The sequence below is a fragment of the Spermophilus citellus genome (assembly GCF_964194105.1).
Source record: "Spermophilus citellus genome assembly, chromosome: 15".
Taxonomy (NCBI): Eukaryota; Metazoa; Chordata; class Mammalia; order Rodentia; family Sciuridae; genus Spermophilus; species Spermophilus citellus.
In genome coordinates, this window is record NC_138195.1 from 59,067,265 (window position 1) to 59,082,950 (window position 15,686).

At 52.7% G+C, this 15,686-nt stretch overlaps 1 protein-coding gene across 5 annotated transcripts in view; it reads left to right on the plus strand.

Annotated features, from left to right (window-relative positions):
• The window catches only part of LDB3 (LIM domain binding 3), a 62,608-nt gene that overhangs the window by 8,271 nt on the left and 38,651 nt on the right, over positions 1-15,686 (plus strand). For 3 of the 5 annotated variants that reach the window (XM_081267358.1, XM_081267359.1, XM_081267360.1), the window contains 6 exons: positions 1,088-1,239; positions 1,727-1,802; positions 6,916-6,938; positions 8,055-8,258; positions 12,836-13,005; positions 13,515-13,551. In XM_081267358.1, the coding sequence (XP_081123484.1) occupies positions 1,088-1,239; positions 1,727-1,802; positions 6,916-6,938; positions 8,055-8,258; positions 12,836-13,005; positions 13,515-13,551 (662 nt within the window). Of the gene's footprint in view, positions 1-1,087; positions 1,240-1,726; positions 1,803-3,007; positions 3,376-6,915; positions 6,939-8,054; positions 8,259-12,835; positions 13,006-13,514; positions 13,552-15,686 lie in introns of all 5 variants that reach the window. The other 2 variants (XM_081267362.1, XM_081267361.1) reach the window with 2 other exon arrangements.

Below are 15,686 nucleotides of genomic sequence, written 5' to 3' on the forward strand. Positions count from 1 at the left end.
CTGGACATTCAGTGGGAAATCTCAGGGAATGAAGCTAAAGTCTCCATGGCATCTGATAAATTATCTTTGGGATAGGGCTATCACTAAGGGCAGTTTATCACACCATTTTAAGTGGTGTCACCAGGTACTTTGAACATCACTGTGGGTGGGGCCTCCATGGCATTCAGGGTGACATTACTTGGAGCCAGGCAGGCAAAATTTAGCATTGGGCATGATGCCTTTGAGAGCACAGTCTGAGCCACCCTGGCATACCAAGTAATATCCCATGGGGCCTGCCTTCCTGATGACCTATGGGGTGGTTCCTGTGATAGGATCTCAATGGTATTCTCTGAGGTTACGCTGGAGATGGAACCTCTAGACTCTGCCCTGTTTCCCAGCCAATTTTGCTCACCTAGGCAGGGTGGATGGCTCCCTCGGCCCTCTATACACCTGCCTTGGTAGCATGAAGCCCCTGGCATTAGGATGCTTTTGAGTAGGTGCATTTATCCTGCCCCTTGGCCTGTCAGTGTCTTTGGGATGGGGAGTGCTGAGTTTCTACTCCTAGGTCTCCCTTCCCGCCTGGGATCTGGAAAGTGCTGGGCTCTTAGAGTACAAGGGTAATAGTAGGCTAACTAATGTAACAAATGAACACCAAATCTCAATAGCTCAGCACAATGAAAGTCTATTAGAGCTTGTGATGTGAGCTCCTCAACTCTCTCTCCTCCAGGCAGGGACTCCAGGATCCAGGCCTCTTCCAGTTAGCAGCCTGGTTGTGCTCCTCTCCATCCTTTGCACTTAGCCAACAAACAGTGTGCAGGATCACAAGGATGACTGCAGGGTAGATCTAGAAGTGACATGCATTACTTACCCCCTCATTCCACTGACCAGAGTTAGTCCCGCTGCTATAATTGGATACAAAGCACTAGGAAATATGGTAGCCATGTGCCAGGCAGAGGAAGCAGGCTTGGGGAGCAGCAGGTATGAACACAGTGAATGAAAGACAACACAATGGGTCTCTACTGGATGGTCCATGTGCCTCCTCCCTAAGGACTGGCCCACCCTTAGGACCAGCCTCCTTATGCTCATCCCTCTTCTGTTGTCCAATCAGATCACACCAGGTAGCAAGGCAGCCCAGTCCCAGCTCAGCCAAGGTGACCTTGTGGTGGCCATCGATGGCGTCAACACAGACACTATGACCCACCTGGAAGCCCAGAACAAGATCAAGTCTGCCAGCTACAACCTGAGCCTCACCCTGCAGAAGTAAGTGGAATCTCTTCAGAGCAGGGGCAGATGTTTGAGAGTGGGCATGGGGTGGGTGCAAAAGAGGGGTTGTCCCTAACAATTGCATGGGCTATGAAAAAACTGTGCTATGAAAAAACTAGTCCAAGTCACTGTCAAGATGTTACTGCCTCACTTTACACATGAGGCTCAGAAACAGTAGCAACAGTACTGCCAGTATGGGACCTAGAAACCAGGATCTTCCCTGCTTTTTGGTCCAGGCAGCCTCCCAAGGACATAGCAGGGGCCCATGGTACTGATCAGAGTGCCCAAGGTCTACAACTTCTCCATTCTGGTCGGGTCAAGAACCTTTCCCGGGGAGACCCAGCCATTGGTTGGACAGTGAACCTCAGGCCCTCTAACCTGACTGCCTAGCTCTCTCTTGGTGTCCCTTGTAGCCTTGCCCAGGCAGAAGATCCTGGACCCAGGGGCAACTGTCCTCACTTGTTCCCATTTCTGGTTTCTCCAGGTCAAAGCGTCCTGTTGCCATCTCCACAACTGCACCCCCCGTCCAGTCCCCTCTGCCGGTGATCCCTCACCAGAAGGTAGGTGCAGACTGTCGCAGTGAGGTCCACTTTCAGCTGTGGTTCCTGCCTGCCCCTGCCCTGCCATTGATGATTCTCAGGAGAGGCATTCAGGCCCTCCATGAAGTACTGAGATGTGGGGTACTGCCTGGTGCTAGCTACCATCCCAGGTCCCCCTGGCTGTGCTGATAGGAAGCCAGCTTGGGCAATAGTGTTCTAGAAGAGAGGTGGCCATTCTGGCCAGGAAGAAGCAAGATGTCCAAGAACACTAGGGCTGGGAGTGACCATGGCAGAAGCTTCAGCTTGTGTCAATCAACCGAGGAGGCACTCCCAGGCATGAAGGAGCCTACTGGCCCTCAGGGCTTCTCCTCCACACGGCTCTCTCTTCCTCTAGTTCCTACTTGCCCACCTTCCAGTCAGAAAAACTGGTTGTGGCCTTAGAGGCAGGCAGATCAGGTGATGAAGGATGGAGAGCCCTGGCTCCAGACCTCACCATTGTGCTCAGGGTTTTTCCAAAACTCCCTCTAAGGAGTTCAGCCCCACAGGTCCAAGGGGCCTGACCCAAAGCTAGGAAGGCCCAGCCCAAGGTTCCTGCAGCCTGCTCTATTGGAGCAGATTGGGCAGTGGTGGAGGTGGGCAGGGAAGACAGAGGATTGAGGGTTGAGATAAATCACAGATTGGGGAAGTGGGCAGAGATCTGTTTGAGAGAAGTTGCAGAAGTGGACTAAAAAGACTAAATAGGCCACCTACTTCCTTACCTGCCCTTTTGGCACTCCCACCTGGCCTGCCCTGAGGATCCCATCTCCCTGGTCATGAGGGGGGCAGGGTGGTTCTCAGTGTGACATGTTTCCACAGTATGCCCCTCTCAGGAGAAGAGAGAATACCAACAGGATGGAGGGGACCCCTGCTTACTATCCCCTGGCCCCACACCACTTCCTTGGGCCCCAGAGATAGGTTTGGCTTTCTGTGCAGGGCTTTGCATTTGTGTCCAGGTGGATGCCAGTCTGCAGGCTAGGAGTTGTGGGCCTCCCCCACTCCTCTAGACAAAACCCTTCCACACCAGTGTCCCATCTGGGTGCTCCAGGCAGCGGGCTGCAGGTGGCAGGTGGCAGGCTGCAGGGTGCTTGCACTAACCCGCCCATTTCAAGTCTATGCAGAAGCACTGCACATGCGTGGCTTCTAACCACTCTCTTCTCTCTCCCCTGCATGGTGCTGCCCTGTGTCAGGACCCTGCTCAGGACACGAACGGCAGCCTGGCGGCACCAAGCCCCAACCCTGAGGCAAGGGCCAGCTTGGGCACCCCAAGCACCCTGGAGCTCAGGGGCACCTTTAGCTCCTCCTTCTCCCAGACCTCCATCTGCTCCTCTCACACGGAGGCCTCGGACCTCGGCCCTCCACGGGACAGTCCAGGGGCCAAGGCCATCCCTGAGGGGGCCCGGGACCCACTCAGCCTGAAAGTCCTGCCAGGTCCGAGCCAGCCAAGGCAGTATAACAACCCCATTGGCCTGTATTCAGCAGAGACCCTGAGGGAGATGGCTCAGATGTATCACATGAGCCTCCGAGGGAAGGCCTCAGGTGCTGGACTCCTAGGAGGGTAGGTAATGAATGCACAGCTCTCCACTGGTGGTCTGGGGCCACCTGGGGCCACCTGGGTCCTCGGTGCTCAGCAGAGGACTGAGCAGGTGATTGGAGAGAAGTGGCTTCAATCCAGCCACCCTATGCCCATGAGGCAGCACTGGAGGGCAATGCAAGCAAAGACACTGTTGACGTTTGCCGTGAGCTGGGCACATCAGTGCTTTATACATCTACCTGGGGGGTGACATGCAGGCTTTTTGCAGAAGAAACTGAGGCTCCAGAGGAGATTAAGTTGAGGTCCAGTTGCCTTGTTACTAAGGCACCCAGTCAGGCCTATATACATGAGACTTCAATTTCCCAAATTTTCATAGCAGGACACACCCCTCCTCATGGGACTGGACAGCCTGCTGCCTTCAGGAGCCACACACACTCCAGGAACCCTGAGGCAGGAACAGGGAAGAGTTCCAGGTGGAGGGCCAATTCCCTAGGACTGGGGAGTCTTCTGGGAAGGCTGCCTGGGGGAGGGAGCCCAGGAGCTGACAGTGGAGACTGGCAAGGATGTGAGGGGAGAGGGATTGCAGGGACCCTGGTCAGGTTGGGTAGGCCCCCCATGGTCTAGTTGGTGAGACTCTGAGCTTAGGAGTTAGAGGAACATGGATCTGGGGCTTCTTGGAGGAGGCTGAAGGAAGGAAGTCCTCCTGTGGCCCATTCTAGTGTCCAGGCCCTTCTCGTCTGTTGTTTCATAGTAGCTTCCATTTCCACCCTGTGCAATGCCTCTGGTTATCTCTGGGTGCAACAGGCAGGGCAGACTGTGAGGGCAAGGTAGCCTGTAGGGGGTTCTGTGGGAGGAATCACACTGTCCACATCTCGGGGTTATTGGGAAGGTAAAGGGGACAACACATGTAAAGCACTGAGTTCTGCCCTGTCACACACTTACCACACGGTGCCCATTGCCTGGAGTTACACGGTTGGTACCCAGAAGAGTTAAAACAAGAATCTGGTCAGTCTAACCCAGCCTCACCCTTCACATTGCCCTTGCTGTGCCCCATCAGCTCCATGTTCCTCTGGACCTCCCAATTTCCCAGCTCTTTCTAGGCCCTGAGAGAATGTGGCCCCTGGCATGCCATGGCTTCCTTGAGCCAAAGTGGCAGAGCCGGGTGGACCAGCACCTCCCCCTCTTCACCCTCAATGGCTTCCCTGGCAAGGGATTTTTGCCAGAAAACTCTGAAAATGTCAGATCAGAGATGGCCACCTTATCCTGCCTTTGCTGGACTGGTAGGCCTTCCTGATCCTTTCTGGGACTTGCCCCAGGCAGGAAGGCTGGACTCTGGTGGACTAGGTTGCCTGGGAAGCCCACCTGCCGTGGTGATAATGTCTCCCCTTGACTGAGCTTTGACTCTGGGCTGGGAGGCTGGCTTAATCTCTCAGTAACTTCAGAGGTGGGCACTGTTTCCCCTCAACCTACAGCCGTGAAAACAGAGGCTCAGAGAATGAATAGTTTGCCCCAGATCCCACAGCTAGTAAGTGGCACACACACTGGCATCTGGGTCTGCCTGACTCCATCTTGCTTTGAGATAGGTTATCTACTGCCCAGAAAGTCAGAGGCCAGCTCCAACCCCTACTTCTTTTAACTCCCCAGGTGCCATTCTGTTGGCACAAGGGCTGCCCAGAACCTGACAAAAGTGTCAACCAGAGACAACCAGAGAGGCAGGATCCAACAGGTTCCTCCAAGGGAAGATGAGCCAGGAGAGGGAGGGAGTTTGGTGCTTCATCTAGACTAAAAACTAATGCTATTGTTCCAGGAATGAGAACAGGAAGGGCTGGAGCCTCTGCTAGGCCAAGGCCACTACCTTTGATGAGTGTCTAACTGCTTATAAGCAACAAGGTTAGCAAATGCTGATCTCTACATCCCTCCATTGCACATTTAGCCTAGGCTGGAGGATTTGGACAGGATCCTGTTCACTGGAATAGCCCATCTGTGTGGGGGGTACCACCATCTCCATTTTATGATGAGAAGACAGTGGCTGAGAGGGGTGGGTAACTTGCCTGGAGTCCCAGTGCTAGGAGGTAGGGTCAGGATTCAATCTCTGATCTGTCTGGCTCCAAAAGGAAGCCCCTCCCTGGCTCTCTCCTCTAGACAGCTTATATCTCCTTGGAGGGGTGAGAGGAATGGATGTAATGCAAGGGTAGGCAGGCCTGAGCATCCCTGCGACCTGCTTCTCATCCTGCCTGAGGCTGGCATTGAAGGGCAATGTTCCTCAGGCCACTCAGTACAAAGTACCTTAGACAGGTGTAGCATCTTGGCAACAAGACCTGGGCACTGGCTCCTCACCACGTCTGCTGTAGGCACCCCAGCCTGGGGTCTTCAGGGGGAGGAATCAATGCCAAAGAAGGTGCTGGCTGACACCCTGCCAGGCCAACACTGTCCTCTGCAAGGGACACTGGGCTGCTTAGGGCAGGGCTGACCCTGCAGCTGTCAGCACTGGCCAAACATGGAGAAGGAATGGAAGTTCCATGCTGGCCCTTTCCTAATATAGATCTGCTTGTGGCTATTTTGAGCCTGGGAGGACAGAGAGAATTTTATCAGCTCTGAGACAGGGTAGGCCTGGAGCTGAGCAGAGCCACCATGAAGTTCCCTGGGGTGGGGTCCTGGCTACAAGGAGACCAGGGCCAGGCCACTTGGAGCCAAATTTTCTCCAGTCAGAGCCCAACAGTGGGCTGATCAGGCAGGTGGTAGAGTTTGGAGACAGAGCCCACTGCCCTCTACTCTTTCTGTATCAGGTTTCAGACAGGGCTACTGGCCACAGGGCTGCCACCATAGGTAATTTGTATTTAAAGAATCATGATATAGACAGTGCTCCCCAAAGAGATCAGGCTTTAGGAGACTGGCTCTCATATCAGAGCAAGGGGCAGGGTCCCTCTCTGGTATCCAAGCTGGGCTACCCAGCTTTGGCCTTTCCTATAGCAAGCTTGGGACTCACACTCTTCCTGGGCCTCCTCATCACCTCCTTGCTGTGGCATGCCCCTCCTCTGGAAAGAGGAAAGTGTTCTAAGTATCCCCTCACCCCACACAGCCCCACTGCAATGCCTGCTCAGGGAGTGGAAGTACTGAGTTGCCCCCATGAAACAGAGCTAAGTCCAGAGCTTCTGTCTAGGAGGAGGTGGGTGGGGATTTGGTTCTTCTTCTTCACGCAGCCCTGTTGATCCTTTCTCCATCCCCAGATTCCTCTCTGGGGTCTACAGCCAGGCTGTATGTGGGGGATTCTTGTACAAGGTACGAATGCCCATGAGATGAACAAGAAAACCCTTCTCCTAGCAAAGCTGAGGGCATGGAAGCCCACCATGAAGGGAATACTGCTGTGTTGATATCTCCAATCCAAACCGAGCGTCCTGGAGGCCGTGGGTCCTGAGCGCGCTCTCTCCTTTTCACTCCTTACTCTCTTCACACAGTACGGTTGGGCCATCCATCTATCATGGCCAGTGTCCTAGTGTTCTAGCTCCCCCTGCAGGAGCCTCATTCTGACGGTGCTGTCTTCTTTGCCCTTTCTCTCTTCCCCAGGTGGTAGCCAACTCTCCAGCCAAGTTAGTATCCAAGGAAAGCATGTGTGTGCACTTGTGTGCCATCTCAGCATGGCTCTGTGTGTCTGTCAGGTGTGGATAGCCTGTGCCTATCCGCATGTGTATGTGCGTGCATGTGTGAGTAGGGGTGCTTTTGTGCCCTGGGTAAGCCTGCATGGGTGTGAAGCTAGAGGATGGAGTGAAGGCGTTGCAGCGGGGAGGGAGTCTGTATCTGGTGGTTCCAATTTTATTACCAATTTCCTGCTCCAACTGCTTAAACCCTGCAAGCTAGCTCTGGTAGGTGGGTGGGTGGGGTGCTGCACTGTCTCCAGGGTCTGTGTGAGCCTGAAGATCTCTGTTCCAGTGGGACCCTTGAGGACTGCACCTGGTCTTGTCTTTGCCTGGGGAGGGATGGGTGGAGGCACCTATCTGCTGGAAGGCAGAGCCCCAGATGGGTAGAAGCTGGTGAGCCACACAGACACCTGGACTGGACAGGCCTGGGAAGCCTAAGTTCTGCTCCAAGAAAGACACATGGACAGAAGCATCTGAAAGAACACAGCCTCCGACTACAGAAAGATTGCCAACAGAATGAATCCCTTCTCGGAGAAACTTTGCTCAGAATCCCTGTGGGGACCCTGTGTGGCTATTTTTCGCCTTTGGGATGCTCTGAACTCAGCTTGCAATGTTGCTGCCTCTCTCATGTGGCCCAGCTCCTGTCCCCTCTCTTGAACCCCATTCCCCTAACCTTTTTTTTTAAATCTCTGCTTCTCTGGCTGTGTGTGGTGGGAGATCTCTCCATGCCTGGAGGCCCCAGCATCAGTTAGTTCAGACTGAGCCAGAGCCTGCTGGGGATTTGGGGGGAGCTGACATAGACAAGAAAAACCTTCTGCACAAGGTTTTGGGGAGGTGCTGAGGATTTTCCTGACCAGACTCTGCCAGCCCACAGTGGGAGATCTCAGGGTCAGGCCTGGGCTTTGGGACATCTGCTTGGGGTCAGGCCTGGGCTTTGGGAGATCTCTCTCAACACTCACCACCACCAGGCCTGGCCTTGACCTCTAGTTTAACCTCCATCTGTTGCCCTTTTCTCCTTCCCCTTCTCTCCTCCACCCCTACCCTGCTCCTCATGTGCCCCTTCCCCAGCGCCGACTACCAGGAACGTTTCAACCCCAGTGCTCTGAAGGACTCGGCCCTGTCCACTCACAAGCCCATTGAGGTGAAGGGGCTGGGTGGCAAGGCCACCATCATCCATGCACAGTACAACACGCCCATCAGCATGTACTCCCAGGATGCCATCATGGACGCCATTGCTGGGCAGGCCCAAGCCCAGGGCAGTGACTTCAGTGGGTAAGCGCCTTCCCCACTCTCTTCGCCTGCAGAAGCCACCAGGCACCATCAGGACCAACTTTCACACTTCACCTTCCTCTTGGGGCACAGGCCCTTGAAAGGAAGCCAGCTTTTGCCAGGGCCTTCCAGAACAGGGTCTCTTCAGAACCTCTTTCTCATGGTCAACTTCAGGAGAAGGGTGGAGAAATGCAAAATGTGGTGGTTCCTTTGCATTTTCCAGGTTCCATGAGGAGGCTGGTTTAGGAAAAAAAAGTCTTCGACAAAACTCTCAAAGCAGCACTCAAGACCCACCCCCCACCCCCAGCCTCCCAGGACCAAGCTGTTCTTGGGGGAGAGGGTGAAGTTGCTTTATTCTTCCAGCCATGAGAGATCCAAATACAGGATGGGCTTCCTGTTGGGAAGTGGCTTTCAAGCAATCATTCAAGGTTGCTGTTGGCAGTAGTTCCCATTGATGGTCACCTCCCTTCTCCTTTTTGCCTCAAAGCAGTAGAATTGAAGACTTTCATCCTCTTAGCTGTGATTGGGGAACTTGAGGATGAACTAGGAAGTACAGCTGGCTGAAACCCTTTTGTGGATGAAACTGCTCACCGTGCAAACATTAACAGGGCTTCTCTCTCTCTCTCTCTCTCTCTCTCTCTCTCTCTCTCTCTCTCCCTTTCTCTCTTTCATGCTTTGTCCATTGAGTATCTCTCTTCCTGTCCTCCTCTGTCTCCCTCTATATATCTCTTTATCTGCCTATGTGTCTCTTTCTCTCTCTCTCACATCTCTTTCTTACACACACACACACACACACACACACACACACTTCCTTGTTGTTTTCTGCTTGGGAATATCATGTGTTGACTTACAGAACTGGCTGATTATGTCTTTAGGTAACATCTCATCTCTGGATCAGGGGTCCTGAGCAATTAAGGGCAAAAAGTCTTGAGATAACTGTTGAAACATTCTTCTGAAAAGAGGAAATCAGATGTTATAAGATGGGTTAAAAATCTCCAGAGAGGTCCTACAGGGCTTGCCCTTTCCAGAGCCTAGCCTTTGATGTGCATGTAGTTTATGAGGGGTAGATCAGGAGACCAGAGGATGAAATATAAAGGTGGGGTGTGGATTTCCTGGGCTCTTGCTTCCTGGGGAGCCTAGTGCCCTCTTGGAAACGCAGTAGTTACTTTCGACCACCAGGGGGCGGACGTTGCCTGCTCTGCAGCCTCAGATCTCAAACCCACAAGGCTCAGGGCTGACTCTGCAGAACTCAGCACCGTGCTGATTTATTTAAATCCATCATTCAAAGCAGAAAAATATGAGCCTGCAAGTTTAAAAACACAACCATTAGCTCATGCGTACCCAGAAGAAAAAAAAAAAAAACAGGCTGCCTGAATAAGTCCAAGAGCCACCAGGGATTTCCTGTTAATATTTGCCACATGGTTCTTGGTGTGCTCTTTTAAAATTGTTTCAGTCACTAAAGACAAGTTTGGTGGAAAATAATGAAAGAAATGCTCTTCACCAACTTAATTTTTTTGCACCTTGGGAAGAATGATGTCTTTTGGTTTTACAATGAGGGTTCCACGTTTTTTTTTGTTTTTTTTTTTTTAATATGATGCCGTGTTGATTAACTTCTTGAAGGATCTACCCCATCTCTGTCCCCTTCGCAACCCTCCCCTTCCTTTTCCTTGCGTGCTGGGAAAGGATCATCCTCTTCCCTTTCTTTTAACTCAGCCAGGCTGAGTTAATGCTGGCGAGACGCCAGTGGATAACCCTCCTGGCCAGAATGTGCTCCCGTTTCTGCTGTTAATTTCCATGATTCCTTCCTCACTGACCGTTTTCTTTTTCTCTCTTTCTTCCTCCTTTACCCATCCCACTCCCCTAACTCATTTCTGATCCTAACCCTGCTCTCTGTGTGCGCTGCCCCTCTGCCATCCCATGATGGACGCACACTCACGGCTGGGTTTACCTCTGCTTGGCAGGGCGTCGCCGCTGGCGTAAGTAGATCCCGCAGTGTTTGTCCCGTCCTCCGTCTGTCTGGTTGCAGGATGGTGTGTGGGTCTGGTGGGATGTGTCTGAGGACCAGTGGTCAGTCCATATGTTCTGTCCACGTTCTTCCTCACAACCACCTCGCAGCCAAACAACATCCCCTGCAGCCTATACCAGCAAATGTTTGTTTTAGGGGGGTTGCCCCCAAAAAACATCAACATGGCTACTGAAATCCAAAGTAATGACACACTGCACCCACCCCCCACCCCCCGAGCCTGAGGCTGCATCCTTGTGTTTTCCTGGCCATGCTTGGAAGATGCTTTCCCCACCCTTTCCTATATGCACTGGCACCACATGTTCCTGGAGGTCTGAATCCATACTAGACCATTATTCAGGAACAGAAAATGGCAGAGAAGCCTCTTGAAGACCATTCTCCAGAACCCTAATGAGAGATAGATCTGTAAAGACGGGGAGGTCAGGAGAGAGGTGAAAACTGAGTCAGATTTGGAAGCAGTGCACAGTGGGGTAAATGCCAGAGGTGACTTTGACCTTGTGGTGACTGGAATCTTTTCTGTGACAAGAAGCACAAGCAGGGAGTGGCCCAGAGTGTCTGGACTGCAGGGCCTTGTTCCATCCTCCCTCTGCTTTTTTTTCTGAGCTTCAGCGTCCTGACAGGCACAGGGATTCCCTCATCAGACTCCCAATCTCTGTTACAGCAGTGACAAGAAGAATCCTGTGTCTTTGCACAGTTTGGTGGGAAAGGAAGCCAGCAAGGTAGAAATCTGAACAAATCATTTCTGATAGCATTCTTAAGCCCCTGGAGCCAGGGAAGGCACAGGAAAGCTCCTCATGGACACATTGCAGGGACACAGCAGCAAACAACTTTTATCTGCTTTCTGGATTGCAGAGCCCCATTGAGACAGGCTCAAGGGTAGGGCTCAGGGTTTGATCCTACACCTTCCCTCCATAGATTGTGATAATCTGTACCCTCCCTTCTGTCTCCTCCTAGTCAACCAGGAGCCAGGACCAAGTGACCTGGTTGTTCTTTCCTGTTACTCATCTCACTCACTTGGGATCCTTCCTATGCTGGGTGGAAATGACTTCCCCCAGCATGAATGAGATCCTGCACTCTCTTCTTCTTCTTAGGTAGCTACAGCTCCTCCCTGGCTGGACCTCTGAGAAATTTGCTGGTCTTCCCCATCCAATCTCAACCTCAGGATGATAGTACTCCTAGTTCCTCAGGCCAGGGCAGAACCTTTAGGAAATGAGGGGCAGCTCCACCTACTCTTGACCACCATTTTTCATCTCTGCTAACCCACCCTGACCAAGACTCAGGAGATCAATCCTGAGAGACTAGGCCAATTCTCCGTCTAGCTCCTTGCACAGAGGGTAGAAGACATAAGCACGGGAGATCCTCTCCCAGGGGCAGGTGGAGACAAGAGGAGGGTGCTGGACAGGGCATGTCTGGGCTGGACTGTGTCTCCATTTGGTAAAAACATTGTTCTGTGCAGGCCTGCTGAGCAGACGTGGCCTTCCTGAGCATCTGTGACTATGGAGGGCCTGATAGAGAGAACACTGGGCTGGGAGCACGAGGCTTAAGTTCTGGCTCAATGGGGCCCCTATCTACTACAATCTGGAGCTAGTAATCTGACCTCTCTGGACCTCAGTTTCAGAATCTGTAAAAAGAGGGGACTGGGCTAGCAGAATGTTGTTACTGTTGGCTTCATTTGGGGCCATGATGATCTCTGAGAAGATGGGCTGGGCAGCAAGAATCCTTTGGGCCACTGGCCGGGGTCATTGGGCACTACAAAGCGTTGCATCATCACTTACCCTATGGTGGAATACAGACAGGGAGGTTCTGGACCTGAGGGGCTCTGGGGTCCTTTCTGAGTCGGATCTAGGATGTGTTCATTCACTAAAGAGTTTGAGCACCTACTGTAGGCGAGATCTTGGGAGTCTAAGGGAAGGTCATCAGGTCCCCCTGGAAAGGCTGTGCTGCCCTGGGGCAGAGGGTCCACGGTCCTCCTGGCAGCTCTACTCCCAATCTCCCTGGGGCCCCAGTCATACACCCTGCAGGTCAGGTCATGCTGCTTGGTTTTTCACTCCTCCTTCAAAGTAGGCCTCCTTGTCCTCTTCCAGGGCAGCACAGCACCAGCAGATCCCCATAGTATCTAAAGGTGTGAGAAGTGGAGAGGATGGACCCTGAGGAGACCTCTAGGTCCCCCCAAAAGCCTATCCTCACCCTATCCCTCCCTGGGCCCGCTCAGGGAGGTCAAAATAACTTTAAGAAAATCTTTTCTGCTTTTTCCTTCCTCAAAAAGCATCCAATCATTGGGGTGGGGTAGGACATCTTCTGCCACTGGGGAGGAGCAGACAGGTGGGGTATGAGCCTTCTGACATCCCCTCCATGGGCAAGAGAAGTCACTGCCTCATGGGGACCACCCTGAGCACCGAGGACCCAGGCCACATCCACATCTCAGGATAGTAGTGGGTGAAGGTGTGGTGGGTGCACCAAGGGGTACCAGGAAGGGAGGGAGAGGATATGGGAGGGAGGACTCCAGGGAGCCTCAGTTCTTGCCCAGCCTCCACCCACACTTCTTTCTGCACTGCAGGAGCCTTCCTGTGAAAGACCTTGCTGTGGACAGCGCCTCTCCAGTATACCAGGCTGTGATTAAGAACCAGAACAAGCCAGAAGACGAGGCTGATGAGTGGGCCCGCCGTTCCTCCAACCTGCAGTCTCGCTCCTTCCGCATCCTGGCCCAAATGACAGGGACGGAATACAGTGAGTGAAGGATGACAAGGGTGGGTGAAGAAGAGCAATGCCGAGGGACCCCAAGGGTGCTGGGTTCTGCTCCACAATCTCAAGGTCCACAGAAGCCAAGGAGTCAAGCCACCTGCCCCCTAAGATGAGCTGACATTGACAGATCATTAGCAGCTGGTGGAGCTCCTTCTGAGCCTCTCTGGTGGGCTGTCCAATGGCTGCTTTCTGTTCTGATCCCTAACTCCAGTCATGGGCAACAAACTTGTCATACAGCTTTCAGGTGACCTGATTGTCCAGGGCTGGGATAAGAGAACCCTGAAGTCCAGGCTCTGACTGCTCCCTTCCCACTGCATCATGCCCTCTCAGCTGTCCCTGGCCCTCTGCCTGCCTCACAGACTCTGCTTTCCACTGCTGACAGTCTGGAGGCAGGAAGTGTTCAGGGTCTGGCTGAATCTTGGGTACCCAGAATTCCATTGGCTTATCTTCCTTGATCCCTATGAGTCCCCTGACCAGCTCCTTTCTATCCACAGTGCAAGACCCTGATGAAGAAGCTCTGCGAAGATCAAGGTAGGTGCCTGGACTCAGGCTCTGTGGCCTTGTCCTCTAACCCCATCCCTCCCCAAGCAGCCCCCAGGTCACATGACTCATGGAAGGAACCTCTCAAGTTCACGTATTTGGAAAGCCCAGTCTGCAAAGGGCTGCTTGGGCAGCCATCCCAGGTTAGTGAGGTGCGTGCCTGGAGCTGAGTCTCTATACCCCCAGGCCCAGGCTGCAGGAGTGAGGACCCTAGGCTCACCTGGCTCTATCCATGGGCAGGGGCAGGGCTGCTTTGGCCTTCTCTGGGCTGTTGAGAATGAGGGCATCTCTCCCTATGAGGGCAGTGGGCCAATGCCTTGTCTGTCCCCTGAGTCTGAAGGCTGGGCACTGGGAGCAGGCACAAAGAGGGCCATGCTGGGCATGAACACCTGATCCTTGGACTCCCTTGTCCATACCTACATTGAGGCATCATATCTGTAAATTTCTCGGAGCACAGCAGCTGCACAAAGAACGACAAGCCCCCAGCATGAGGAGGGGTTTGTGCAGGGCTCGAGGTCTCAGGGCATGGTCTCCTTATCAGTGGCAGGTCTGAGGCCACAGCCACTCACTTACTGTCTGCAGCTTGTCAGGTGCTATACCCCTGAGCATGAGGGGGGCATGCTGCCCTGGAACACTCTGGAACCCATGGATTTCCATGGTGAGGCATGGGGCCCAGTGTGATTATATGATTATGTGTCACTCCCAGTAGCAAATATGTGATCTGCATGCTCTTCCTGAGACAGTCTGCCTTGGGCTAGCACATCCTGTGCCGTCTCTCTGTGAGGGGTTGGGGCTCAGAGGCATGTTCCCACCATGAGCCAAACTTTCTGTACTTGCTAACCAGCTCTCAGTGACCACAGGACTTGCAGGGAGTAGAACTCTGGGACCAACTCAGACTTGATATGGATGTTATTGTTCAGCCTGTGTTTTTGCCAGCTGCAGTGGCTCCCTCCTTTAGGCTGGGCCAGACATGCTAAGGATGGCAATGCAGTACCAGAAACCTTTGTTAATCCTTTAGTGCCTGCAATGCGTCTAAACAATGTGGAAGTGAGATGATATTTGATTTAGCTCAAAAATTAAAAGCTAGTTACTTTATGTATGGCTGAGCTTCCAGCTCTCCCCCTTCTCCTTTGTTATGCTGTCCCTATATGCTATTTCCCTATTCCTGTGTTTGTCCTACCCTCCTCCTTGAAGTCATCCACATAAATACTTTGGGGAGCAATGCAGACTTTCCCAGAGATTTGATGGAGAGGTCTTTACATCACATCCTGCAACAAACAACTTCAGTATCCCCAGGTTCTTACCATCAGGAAGTTAGCAGGTGGCCTTTTTTCTCCCTTCCACAATATACAGAGGCCTGCCTTCCTGGCCCCTGCCACCTCATTCTGGTCACTTTATGTTCCTCTTCATGCATGGTGGATCATGCTAAGTTTGTGCCTCATTCACCTATCATCTTTATAAGGGGAAGGATACTGGTGAAAAGTGATTTCAGCAAACTTTTATCTTTTCAATTTTCCCTTGGAATATTTGCAGGCTCTACAGAAAGTTATCGAGGCAGTATCAAGGGTGGATCACAGGCCCAGTCCTTGGGTCTCCCCTCCCCTCCTTTCAGAAGTGTCTTATTCTGCCATGTCTAGTCCTTCCTCCAGGGACCTGGCCCGGAGCAGAAGGCAGCAGGTCTTAGAACTCTGCTCCAGCTTTCAGGGCTACACCACTCTCCCCATCAATCTCCCCCAACTTTAGGGTTTCATTAGAGGCAAATCTGGAAAGAGGGACCAAGAAGAGGCTCCAACCCAATTCCTCCCTCAGCCCCAGGCAGCTTTTGTTAGCCAGCCCTTCCCCTGGGATCTCAGGCCCTGCAGTGGAGACTCTAGGGCACCAGCAAGTCTTCTGCCCATGTCCAAGGGACACAAACCTCCCACCATTCTCCCTTTTCCTGACTAACTTCTGGAGGGTTGTCATGGGCAAAGCCTCCCAAGTTGATGAATCACAAGCAGCCCATGGACCCAGGCTGGTGTGGGGTGTAGTGGACACAGGAACTGCAATCTGTTTATAATTAAAACCCTAAGTCATGTCAATGGCTGGTGACCCAAGTGATCATCTGAGCAGAAGGGAGCACTTGTTCC